Source organism: Otolemur garnettii, unplaced genomic scaffold (assembly GCF_000181295.1).
Source record: "Otolemur garnettii isolate 467f Iridium unplaced genomic scaffold, OtoGar3 scaffold00044, whole genome shotgun sequence".
NCBI lineage: Eukaryota > Metazoa > Chordata > Mammalia > Primates > Galagidae > Otolemur > Otolemur garnettii.
In genome coordinates, this window is record NW_003852439.1 from 2,653,150 (window position 1) to 2,665,478 (window position 12,329).

At 45.0% G+C, this 12,329-nt stretch overlaps 1 protein-coding gene and 1 non-coding gene across 2 annotated transcripts in view; both read left to right on the forward strand.

Moving 5' to 3' along the window:
- Positions 1-12,329, forward strand: part of TMC7 (transmembrane channel like 7) — a 51,247-nt gene that overhangs the window by 20,367 nt on the left and 18,551 nt on the right. Inside the window, exons 5-9 of the mRNA XM_012805672.2 lie at positions 1,575-1,657; positions 3,554-3,699; positions 8,013-8,160; positions 9,765-9,938; positions 11,760-11,917. Of these exons, the coding sequence (XP_012661126.1) occupies positions 1,575-1,657; positions 3,554-3,699; positions 8,013-8,160; positions 9,765-9,938; positions 11,760-11,917 (709 nt within the window). The remainder of the gene's footprint in view (positions 1-1,574; positions 1,658-3,553; positions 3,700-8,012; positions 8,161-9,764; positions 9,939-11,759; positions 11,918-12,329) is intronic.
- Positions 9,308-9,469, forward strand: LOC111725624. The gene has a single exon (XR_002773647.1). It is a non-coding gene; the product is annotated as a U1 spliceosomal RNA (small nuclear RNA).

The window sequence follows — 12,329 nt, forward strand, 5'->3', positions numbered from 1 at the left end:
GTTATATCAATCACATATCCCTAGCATGTGTAGACATGAACCCCAAATCACAAAACACATGTACAAGCAGAGAATAGGTTTTTTCCTTTTTTTTTTTTTTTTGAGACAGTTTCATTGTGTCCCCTGGGTAGAGTGCTGTGACACACCGCTCACAGCAACCTCCAGCTCTTGGGCTTAAGGGATTCTCTTGCCTCAGCCTCCCAAGTAGCTGGGACTACAGGCACCCATCACAATGCCCGGCTACTTTTTAGTTGTAGTTGTTGTTTGGCAGGCCTGGGCTGGATTCGAACCTGCCAGCTCCAGTGTATGTGGCTGGTGCCCAAGCCAGAAAACATGTTTTCAGTATGGATTTCCATGTGAAATGTATAGAGAAGACATATATCCCCCAAATGTTTAGGGGAAATAGTGAAGGAAATACTGAAAATAGAAAAAAAATAAAACAGAAGGAAATGCTACTGTACTTGACTTGATATTAGGGTTGGGATTACACATAGAAAATCACAAATACACAAATACACATTCATATACAAATAAACAAAGATGTATATATACAGTCATAGGGCACATGATGTTTTATTCAACAACAGACCACATACGAAGCAGTAGTAAGATTTTTTTAAAGTCTGGCTGAATATGATGATATATGATTAGGTTACATTGTTTGCATTTGTAGTCCTATGAGATTATGATACCATATTTTTGCTGTACTTCTCTATGGTTAGCTATGCAAATACCTACCACGGTCTTGCAGTTGACTGCAATACTCAGCACAGTAACATGCTACCCAGGTGTGCAGCCCAGGAGCAGTAGGCTGTACCATATAGTTGATGTGTGTGGCACACTAAGTCGTCTAGGTTTGTGTAAGCACACTCTCTAATGTTGACAGCATGCCCCCTCTTTTTTTTTTTTGTAGAGACAGAGTCTCACTTTTTTGCCCTCGGTAGAGTGCCACAGCTCACAGCAACCTCCAACTCCTGGGCTTAGGCGATTCTCTTGCCTCAGCCTCCTGAACAGCTGGGACTACAGGTGCCCGCCACAACGCCCGGCTATTTTTTTTTGTTCTTGTTGAAGTTTGGCTGGGGCCAAGTTTGAACCCACCACCCTTGGTATATGGGGCAGCACCTTACCCACTGAGCCACAGGCACCACCCCACCATGCCTCATTGTTAAGCGACATATGACTGTATGTGCTTATATACAAATTATGATAAACAAGTTACAGAAGCTGGATATGGTGGCTCGTATCTGTAATCCTAGAACTCTGGGAGGCCGAGGCAGGTGGATTGCTTGAGCTTTGAGACCAGAAGTTCAAGACCAGCCTGAGCAAGAGTAAGATTCTGTCTCTACTAAAATAGAAAAACTAGTTGGGCAATGTGGGGGGTGCCTATAGTCCCAGCTACTCGGGAGGCTGAGGCAAGAGGATCTCTTGAACCCAAGAGTTTGAGGTTGCTGTGAGCTGTGATGACCAAGGCACTCTACGCTAGGGCGATGGAGTGAGACTCTTGTCAGGGAAAAAAAAAGTTACAGTGATTATAAAACCTTTTCAGCTGACATTCTTGTTTTTGTTCTTTGCAGATATACAATGCACAGAATATCCAATAAGTAGCTCTGGACTCATTTACTTTTACAGTTATATCATAGACTTGCTTTCTGGAACCGTAAGTATTTAACATAATCTTTTGTTTGGACCCTCCATATACTGAAAATTGGTGGATTTAAAGATCAGCTTCCTGAATGTGTGCAGTGAGAGTCAAACACAAAAGAATCAGGATTTGTGATTAGTTCAGTAAGGACGATGGTCACCCATCCCTGCTAGCATGACAGGAAACGTGCTCTGTCACCTGCAGTCATTGTCCTATTGTCCTTTTCCCAGTCCTGGCCACCCTCCTACTGTAACAAAATACCACGTTCCCCCACGGAAAGAAGTTTCTGTGAAAACAAACCTGGATAGAATTTATTTAATTTCTCTGGTGCTGAAAACCTTGAATATTTTGAGTTGCTAGGCTGTATGGATGAAAGGTGTGTCTTTACTCCCCAGAAATTATACACAGAAACATGTGTGATGCACAGACTCACTTCGGCACACACATCATGTACACAGGCATACATAGATTCCTTGAAATGTCTTAAAAGTCTATGGATCCTAGGTTAATACCTCCTGCTCTAAAAAGGAATTAATTTCATTGTTCTTACAGTAGTTCTAAAGTTTTTTTTTTTTAATCATCTTCTAAAAAACTTATTTTGTGGGTATGTGTTAATTTGTTCATCCCACTTTTTTTTTAGCAAGTAAGATCGCAGCTATGAAAAGTGGCCATCTGTGCCTTCTAAACCGGGGTTTCTCAACCTCAGCACTGTTGGGATTTGGGATCAGAGCACTCTGTGTTGTGGGGGCCATCCTGTGTATTGTGGGATGTGGAGGAACACCCCGGTGTCTATCCACTGGATGCCAGTGGCACACTCTGTCTAGTTATAATAACAAAAAACGCTTTTAGACACTGCCAAATGTTTTCTGGGGGACAGAATGGCCCCCATGGAGAACCACTGCTATATTATGAAGTACAAATAAATAGCCATATCATTTTGAAAGTTGTCATGTTATTGAGCTTCCATTTTTCTGAACAGATGGGTAGAAAGCCTGGAATTTGTCCATGGCATTTGTTTTTGTTTTTCTTTTGAGATGGAGTCTTGCCCTATCGCCCTCAGTAGAGTGCACAGTGGCATCATCGTAGCTCGCAGTAACCTCAAATTCTTGGGCTCACACTATCCTCCCAATTTGGCCTCCTGAGTAACTGGGACTACAGGTGCCTGCCCCAAGGCTTGGCTAATTTTTCTAGGTTTAAGGGGAGTCTCACTCTTGCTCAGGCTGTTCTCACTCCTGAGCTGAAAGGGTCCTCCTGCCTGAGCCTCTCAGAGTGCTGAGATTGCAGGTGGGAGCCACCTCGCGTAGCCCTATCCATATGTTCTTAGGCCAGCTCTACGTATCTTGATTACTGCTGCTTTGTAGTAAGTTTTGAGGTGAGGTCATATGAACCTTCCAACTTTGTTCTTTTCTAAGGTTGTTTTGGTTATTCTGGGTATCTTATAATGGTCCATATGAATTTTAGGGTTAGCTAGTCAGTCTCTACAAAGAAGCTGGCTGGATTCTGTTGAATCTATAGATCAATTTAGTGAGTACTGCAGTGGATCTTCTGATCCATAAACATGGGATTTTTTATTTATTTATTTATTTAGCGCTTCTTAATTGAATTCCCCAATATTTTATTGTATTCAGAGTATGAGATTTGCGCTTACTCTGTTAAATTCAGTCCTAAGTGTTTTAGTCTTTTTTGATGCTGTGGCACATGGAACCTTGTTCTTAATTTCAGTTTTGGATTATTACTTGTGCATTTGTAATGCTAAGGTTTTATCAGTGTGACTGATAACCTCTGGAGATTCAGGGATGAAGTAAGGACACTTGGATATGTATGTAGTATTACTACCTTGAGGCAGAAACTGCTATTGGTTCCTTACAGTGAGCTGATTAGTCTGACCTCATGCCCTTGGGTTTCTTTCAGGGTTTCTTGGAGGAGACCAGCCTCTTTTATGGACATTATACCATTGATGGGGTGAAATTTCAGAACTTCACCTATGATCTTCCCCTGGCTTATTTGTTAAGTGCAATTGTCTACCTGGCCCTGAGCCTTATTTGGATAGTGAAAAGGTAAAGTTTTATCTTTTGGTTTTTTTTGAGACAGAGTTTCACTCTGTCACCCTGGGTAGAGTGCTGTGGCGTCATAGCTCACAGCAACCTCAAACTCTTGGGCTTAAGTGATTCTCTTGCCTCAGCCTCCCAAGTAGCTGGGACTACAGGCACCCGCCACAACACCCGGCTATTTTTTTAGAGGTGGGGTGTCACTCTTGCTCAGGCTGGTCTCCAACTACCGAGCTCAGGCAATCCACCTGCCTTGGCTTCCCAGAGTGCAAGCAATATAGGCATGAGCCACCACAGCTGGCGTAAAGATTTATCTTGTCATTGTGTTATCTCTGAATTACCTTTCATGGCTGGTGTCTGTGAGCTCTGAGCTCTGGGAGCCTTTGCCCAAAGGATGAGTGGCATTCAGGGGTGGGCTTTGTGGGGAAAGGTTTCTGAGTATGTTGGCACCCAAGGAGACCTGGATGAAATAGAAGTCAGGATTTGGGAGCTGGTGTAGCAGCCTGAGGTACTTTAGTCATTATTGAACACAGCTGGCAATCCCATCAGCATCTGTGCACACCCTATCTTTACTATGGTTGTATATTAACTAGGTCTCTATTGGGTTGTAGGTGGCAGAAACCCCAATCTGGCTAGCTGGAGCAAAGGGGTACTGAGTGGCTGAGAGAACCAAGGAAGGCAGGAAACTCAAATTACACTAAGGACAACTGGTATTCAACTTCAGGGGTCATTAATGCCTATTAACAAGATCAAAAACAAAGATTCCCTCATCTGTAATTCCTTTGTGGAGTGGCAGTTTCCTTAAGTACTGGGAAACAGGGCATCTTATAGTTTCCCTCTGCCTGGGACTCCCTGGCACAGGTGCAGAAATCCTTCAAAGGGACATGTTGGCTTTGCTTCATTCAGGGACCCAGCCCCAACCCTTCGGCTATGGCCAGGGGGTTAGGGTCATAGGACAACATGGCTTTCCCATGGTAAACCACCAAAGTGGTTTAATGAGAGATAGCAATCCCCAATAAAATGGAAATTTAATTACTTTCACAGACAATTGTCCCCAAAGATACAATGACTCAAACATAATAGACATTATCTTTCTTATTTTATTTTATTTTTTATTTTTTGAGACAGAGCCTCAAGCTGTCCCCCTGGGTAGAGTACTGTGGCATCACAGCTCACAGCAACCTCCAACTCCTGGGCTCAAGCAAGTTTCCTGCCTCCACCTCCCAAGTAGCTGGGACCACAGGCGCCCGCCACAATGCCTGGCTATTTTTGTTGTTGTTGTTGTTGCAGCCGTCATTGTTGTTTGGCGGGCCTGGGCTGGATTCGAACCCACCACCTTAGGTGTATGTGGCTGTCACCTTAGCCACTTGAGCCACAGGCGCCGAGCCTATTTTTCTTTTTTACATGACAGTTCTGGGTAGGGGCACAGGTTAGTGTGATAGAATCCTTCTCATGGCATTCTGGGACTTACATTGACTGAAGTACAGCCATCTTCAGCATGTGGCTTTGAAGGTTTTGCTGAGGGCTGGGAGGAGAAGGCATGGTAGAGTACCATGTGGAAGGTATTTATAGGCCAGACCTGGAAGTGATGTATATCACTCACATCCCATTGGCTGCACTCAGTCACATGACCATAGCTAACTGTAAGGAAGGCTGGGAAATGTTGTCCCTGGCTGGGTAGCCACTTCCCAGTGGTAACACTGTACTATGGAAGGTGAACCACAGTTTTGTTTTGTTTTTTTGACAGAGTCTCATTATGTCACCCTCAGTATAGTGCTGTGGCATCACAGCTCACAGCAACCTCAGACTCTTGGGCTTAAGCGATTCTCTTGCCTCAGCCTCCCAAGTAGCTGGGACTACAGGTGCTCACCACAAAGCCCAGCTATTTTTTGTTGTAGTTGTCATTGTTGTTTAGCTGGCCCAGGTCAGGTTCAAACTTGCCAGCCTAGGTGTAGGTGGCTGACACCGTAACCCCTATGCTACGGGCGCTAAGCCTGAACCACAGATTTTTGATGGACAGTTTGATCTTGGTCAGGCTCGCCCATCTCAGGGGCTTGGTTGCTTTCTGGGTGTGATGCAATGAGGGAAAGACCTGTCATGGCACTGGAGGGAGGGAATGCCATAGAGTGGCAAAGAGTATGGGCTTTGGAATCCAGAGACCAAGGTCTGAATGTCAGACACTTCACCTCTTTGATTCTTATTTTCTTCATCTATGAAATATATAAACCTGAGGTGGCACCTGTGGCTCAGTGAGCAGGGCACTGGCCCCATACACCAAGGTTGGCAGTTCGAACCCGGCCCCGACCAAACTGTAACAAGGAATATATACATCTGGCAAGGTTGTTGGGAGGATTAACAGAACAAGCCAGCACCTCGTAGACATCTATAAAATTAAAATCATCATGGGTGGCACCTGTGGCTCAAAGGAGTAGGGCACTGGCCGCATGTGCCAGAGGGTGGTGGGTTCAAACCCAGCCCTAGCCAAAAAAACTGCAAAAACAAAAATTTTAAATCATCATTATTGTCATCAAATTAGCACCAGCTCCAACTCCCTGGATCTAAAGAAATAATATTCCTGGATGGCGCCCGAGGCTCAGTGGGTAGGGCGCTGGCCTGATATACCAAGAGCGGCGAGTTTGAACCCGGACCCGGCCAAACTGCAACAACAACAACAAAAATAGCTGGGTGTTGTGGCAGGCACCTGTAGTTCCAGCTACTTGGGAGGCTGAGTCAAGAGAATTGCCTAAGCCCAAGAGTCAGAGGTTGCTGTGAGCTGTGATGCCACAGCACTCTACCAAGGGCAACAAAATAAGACTCTGTCTTCTAAAGAAAAAAAAAAAAAAGAAGAAAGAAATAATGTTCCCTTCTTTGGATCTTAGCTTCCTTACCTGTGAAACAGTAAAACATAGTTTGGCCTAAATCAGAGGTTTTCAGCCAGGCACGGTGGCTCATATCTATAATCCCAGCAATTTAAGAGCCTGAGGCAAGAGGACCACTTGAGGAGAGGCATTTGAGACCAGCCTGAGCAACATAGTGAGACCCTCATCTCTACAAAAACTTAAAAAAATTAGCCAACATGTGGCACATGCCTGTAATCCCTCCTACTTAGGAGGCTGAGGCAGGAGGATTGCTTGAGACCTGGAGTTTGAGACCACTGCACTCCAGCCTGGGCAACAGAGCAAGACCCTGTCTCAAAAGAAAAAAAAAAGATAAATCCGAGGTTTTCAACTGGGATGGATCACCATGAGCTTTATAAAATGGCGTATTTCTGGACACTCCCTGCACCAAGAGATATACTAAATTGAAAATCTCAGATTATGAGCCCATTTGGGGAACTTGCATTTTAAGAAAACAACCCAGGTGATTCTGATATAAAATCCTTGCTGTGACCCTTTGGCAGAATGACTGACCACAATAATTCCTTCCTCTTCTGTCTATCGTCTTTACGCCTCGCCGGCAAATACTGAAAATAAACCGTTTCATCTACAGAGGACTGTGTGTGGCATTTAGTGTTTTTATATTAAGTGTCAGGGTATAAGGAATAAAAATTATGAAATGTGCAACAGTCATATTTGGCCTAAGCAGGTGTTCACTAAATGTCTGTTTAATTTACTGTCTAAGTCATATATTTATTCATTTATCCATGAGTTCATATTGGCCATAGTATGGTCCACGCATTCTGGATATAAAGATGGCAGGTCAGCTAGGGTACCTGCCCTCAAGGAATTTAAAATGTAGTCAGAGTAAGGGGCTATACTCTGTATATATCTGTATACTCTATATATATCTGTAATAAACAGATAAAGAAGAAAATTTCAGAGTAAGGTCATTGCCATGAAGAAAATAAAAGGAACCAACTTGCAGTGGGAGTACTGTGACTTTAGATGGGGGTTAGGAATTATAAAGGAGGTATTTAAGCTGAAACTTACTAAAATAGCAAGGACACCAGCCATGGGAGGAGTCAGGAGAACTATCTCTGCAGTGGGAAGCAGCAAGGGCAGCAGCCCCCCAAGGCAGGATTAGGGATGCACGTGTTTATGGAAAGGCGGGAGAACCAGTGTAGTTACACAGGAGGAGAGACGGGGATCCCTAGGCTGTATTGAAGAGTTTGGATTTTATTCCAGCTGTGATAGAAGCCGTTTGGTGAATGAAAGGAAATGATTTTCCACAATGAGATACCTGGCTCACTGCCACATATATTTAGAATGGTCCAACTGGACCATATGAGAATGGGCTGAACATGCAATTTTAGGCAAAACCAATTCTTGAACCTCTATTTTGTTATTGTTCTTACAAGAAGGATGATTGTGTTTTGGGGTCAGGTCGGTGGAGGGGTTCAAAATCAACCTGATTCGGAGTGAGGAGCACTTCCAGAGTTACTGCAACAAGATCTTTGCCGGCTGGGACTTCTGCATCACCAACCGCAGCACTGCGGATCTGAAGCACAGCAGCTTGAGGTACGAGCTCCGGGTAAGTGCTGCTGGGTTTTCCCTGGGCAGAGTCCCCACCTGCAAAGTTCTGCTTTGGGAGGCTGAGTTTGCAGCTTGCAGAGGATCTATCTAGGGTGGGGGCCAGGCTGTCCCCGGTGCTTAGCTAGTTCCCCCCATGTAGTTTTCAAGAGCTCTTCACCGTCAATAGCTTACAGGGGTTTATCACCTTGCATCCAAGCAGGGGCACTGGTGAACTGGGTCTGGGAAAGGAGGTGGGGACACACAGAGCCTAGGAGATTGTGCCCCCCCCCCACATGCCCTCTAGGGAACTGAGGAGTGACTGTTACGATAACAGGGTCCAGTGGAGAGTAAGTGTCTGAAAATGTTTGAGAAAATTTCCAAAGTAATAAGGAGAGAAAGAGTAATGAAGAGCATCTGGATCAAACCCATCAAAGAAAAAAAGGAGGCCCAGGTGGGAGGATTGCTTGAAGCCAGGAGTTCAAAACCAGCCTGAGCAAGATCAAGCCCCTGTCTCCACAAAAAATAGAAAAATAAGCAGGGCATAGTGGTTCACACCTATAGTTCCAGCTACTTGGGAAGCTGAGGCAGGAGGATCTCTTGGACCCAGGAGTTTGAGGTTGGGGTGAGCTATGATGACACCACTGTACTCTAGCCTGGGCACCAGCACAAGACACTGTCTCGAAAAAAGAAAAGGAGAAGGAGCCATGTAAATCAAAAGCTTAATAAAATAAGGTGGAAGGAACAAAATCAAATGTATTATTTCTTCCATGAAATCTGAGCAAATTGAATTCTCCTATTAAAATCCGAGACTACCATATTGGGTTAAAAGAAAAAATAACAATACCCACCTATATGTTGTTTAAAAAAATGACACATGCCGGGCGCGGTGGCTCACGCCAGTAATCCCAGCACTTTGGGAGGCCAAGGTGGGCGGATCGCCTGAGCTCACAAGTTCGAGACCAGCCTGAGCTACAAAGAGACCCCCATTTCTACAAATAGCCGGGCATTGTGGCAAGCACCTGCATTTCAACTACTTGGGAGGCTGAGGCAAGAGAATCGCTTGAGCCCAAGAGTAAGAGGTTGCTGTGAGCTATAACACCAGGGCGCTCTACTTGGGGGCAACAAAGTGAGACTCTGTCTCAAAAGAAAAGAAAAAGACACATACTATACTTACCTGGCGGGAGCAATACCATGATCACGAAGGTAGTTTTCCCAGGGCGAGGCTTATCCATTGCACTCCGGATGTGCTGACCCCTGGGATTTTCCCAACTCTGGGAAACTACTGCATAATTTGTGGTAGCAGGGGACTGCATTCGTGCTTTCCCCTGTTTAAAAAAAAAATGACACATACTATATGTAGGAAATAACCGTGAATAGGTTATAGCTCTGTTTTCACGTGTATTGGGAAGCCTGACTGCAGACTGGAATGAGAGGTTCTGCTTGCCTTGGGCCTTTAGAAGTCACAACAACTTGTTTGGGTTAGTCTGGGAACGTATCTCAGGAGAGATGAACATTTAAGGGAGGTTGTACAGACGGATGGGGTGGGTGTGATGAATCAAAGATCCCATTCCTGAATATTCCTTCGTCTCCAGCGCTCACAGGTGAGTTTTCTTTGATCCCCAGGCAGATCTGGAGGAAGAAAGAATACGGCAGAAAATAGCAGAAAGGACCTCGGAAGAAACGATACGCATTTACTCTCTGAGACTGTTTTTGAACTGTATTGTTCTGGCTGTTTTAGTGGCGTGCTTTTACGCGATCTATATAGCAACTATCTTCTCGCAAGAACACATGAAGAAAGTGAGTACTCCATGAGGGTCAGTCTAACCTGTAGTCTGGTTGGGGATTGTGTTAACTGCCTTGTGAACCTGTGCGGTAAATACTGTCATCATTTCTGTTTTATGTTTAGGGATATGAGTGTGGCTGATAGGACCGAGAGCTGAAAGTCTGAGATGATCAATTTGCACTTTTAAATTTTAAAAAGCATCTAAATTAGAGAGACACCTACTGGTCTCAGAATTCACAATATTCAAGTCTAGGTTGGATTGCATCCTGACGTCCCTACGCCTCTACTTACTAGCTAAGGCCTCAGTTTATCTAAAGTGGCAGTGGTTTTGAAACTGGTTTTGAAGTTGGGCTAGAGGCTCTGCTTCCTGAAATGATTTATCTGGGACCCAGTTTGTGTTGCTGTCTGTAGGGTGTGGCCCTCTTCTGTGTGGTAAAAGATAGCTCTCCATCATGTCTACTATCGCAACCCCTTGGGCCCCTGTGGCCCTGGTCCCCATCACAGCAGGAAGGAACCAGGCGTGACACGGATTAGAAGTACAAGCTCATAGGAGGCGGGCTAGCCCTTCTTAGCAGGGCAGCCCCAAGCAACGTCCACACTAGCCTTTTATTGAGACTGTACCACACAGGTGAGGGGAGTAATTAACAAGGACTACGTGCTGAAGGCTCGGGCTCTTTCTCCACAAGGAGCACATGTGGACGAATAGCCAGAGGGTCCACCCCTCAGCTGCACATCATCTTGCTCAGAGGTCGTCTGACTCTCGGCGTCCCCTACAGTTTACACTCTAGGCAATAGGAAGGGGATGAAGGGGCGGAGATGTACATCCCTTCCCTGGATGGACATGATCTGGATCTGGACATGATCTGGACTTGAACTTATATCCCCTTGGCCCGAATTTGGTCACGCAGCTGTACCTACTTACGAGGGAGGCCAGGACATTTCCTTTTTTTTTTAAGAGATGGGGTCCTGGCTCGGCGCCTGTGGCTCAAGCGGCTAAGGCGCCAGCCACATACACCTAAGGTGGCAGGTTTGAATCCAGCCCGGGCCCACCAAACAACAATGACAGCTGCGACCGAAGAAAAAATAGCTGGGCGTTGTGGCGGGCGCCTGTGGTCCCAGCTACTTGGGAGGCGGAGGCAGGAGACTCGCTTGAGCCCAGGAGTTGGAGGTTGCTGTGAGCTGTGATGCCATGGCACTCTACCCAGGGGGACAGCTTGAGGCTCTGTCTCAAAAAAAAAAAAAAGAGATGGGGTCTTAAAATTGATCATACCTCACTGCAACCTCCAGCTTCTGGGCTCAAGCAACCCTCCCATCTCAGGTTCCCACATAGTTGGGCCTAACAGGTCAACACTTCACTAATTGTTTACATTTTTTGTAGAGGCAAGGTCTTAAGTCACTCTGGCTAGTCTCCAATTCTCAAGCAATCCTCCACCTCGGCCTCCCAAAGGGCACGGCAGGATGTTTGCTTTTTATTCTGGATAGCTATGTACGTGGCTAAATAGTGAGTTGCTATGAAAGGAGCAAATGGCTATTCCATATCCATCACTACTACATCCTTAAAAAGACTTTCATTTGCCAATTTATGCAGAATACGTGGATTGCGTTTTCTATATGTCACCTAAATAAATGCAACAGAGCTCGTTTTTCTTCCAGCACGGTACTAGATACCTGTGTGTGAGCACTGAGGAAGGAGATGACTTATGTGTATAGGCCCTGTTGAATGACCAGTGTGTTTTGTTTGTCAAACATGCATAGTTGAGTTTTTTTCAGTGTAATTCCTTTGTGTTGCAATTTATTATGCTTCTAACCAGTAAGTTTTTTTTTAATCTTCCTAGGAGATTGACAAGATGGTTTTTGGAGAGAACCTCTTGATACTGTACCTACCGTCTATTGTGATCACACTGGCCAATTTTATCACCCCAATCATTTTCGCCAAGATCATCCACTATGAGGACTATTCCCCAGGTTTTGAGATCCGGCTGACAATCCTTAGGTAATGCATAACTCGAAGATGGCCCACCTGCCAAGCAGACCACCACTTGTCTGTGACAGACATTACTAATCAGTGGCGGTACATTTTGCTGCTGAGCCAAGAATCCTCAACCTTCAAACAGCCCCTGTGAATGAGTCAGAGTTTGTACCTTCGGTGAATCTCTTTGATTTGAGAGTTTGCTCGTGGTGTTTTATTTTTGGTCCATGTATTAGCACACTGACACTAAAGACATAGGCTGGGGCCATTGGAGAAAGTGTTGCTCTGAAGCTGTCATAAATGACAGGTATAGCCAGAGTCCAGAGCGTTGATGAAGAGGACCAGGTAGGGACTGTGTGAAACTTCAGAGTTCTCTTTCTCCTTCTCAAATTCCTGAGCTTACATTTGCATCTTACTTTTTTTTTTTTTTTTTTTT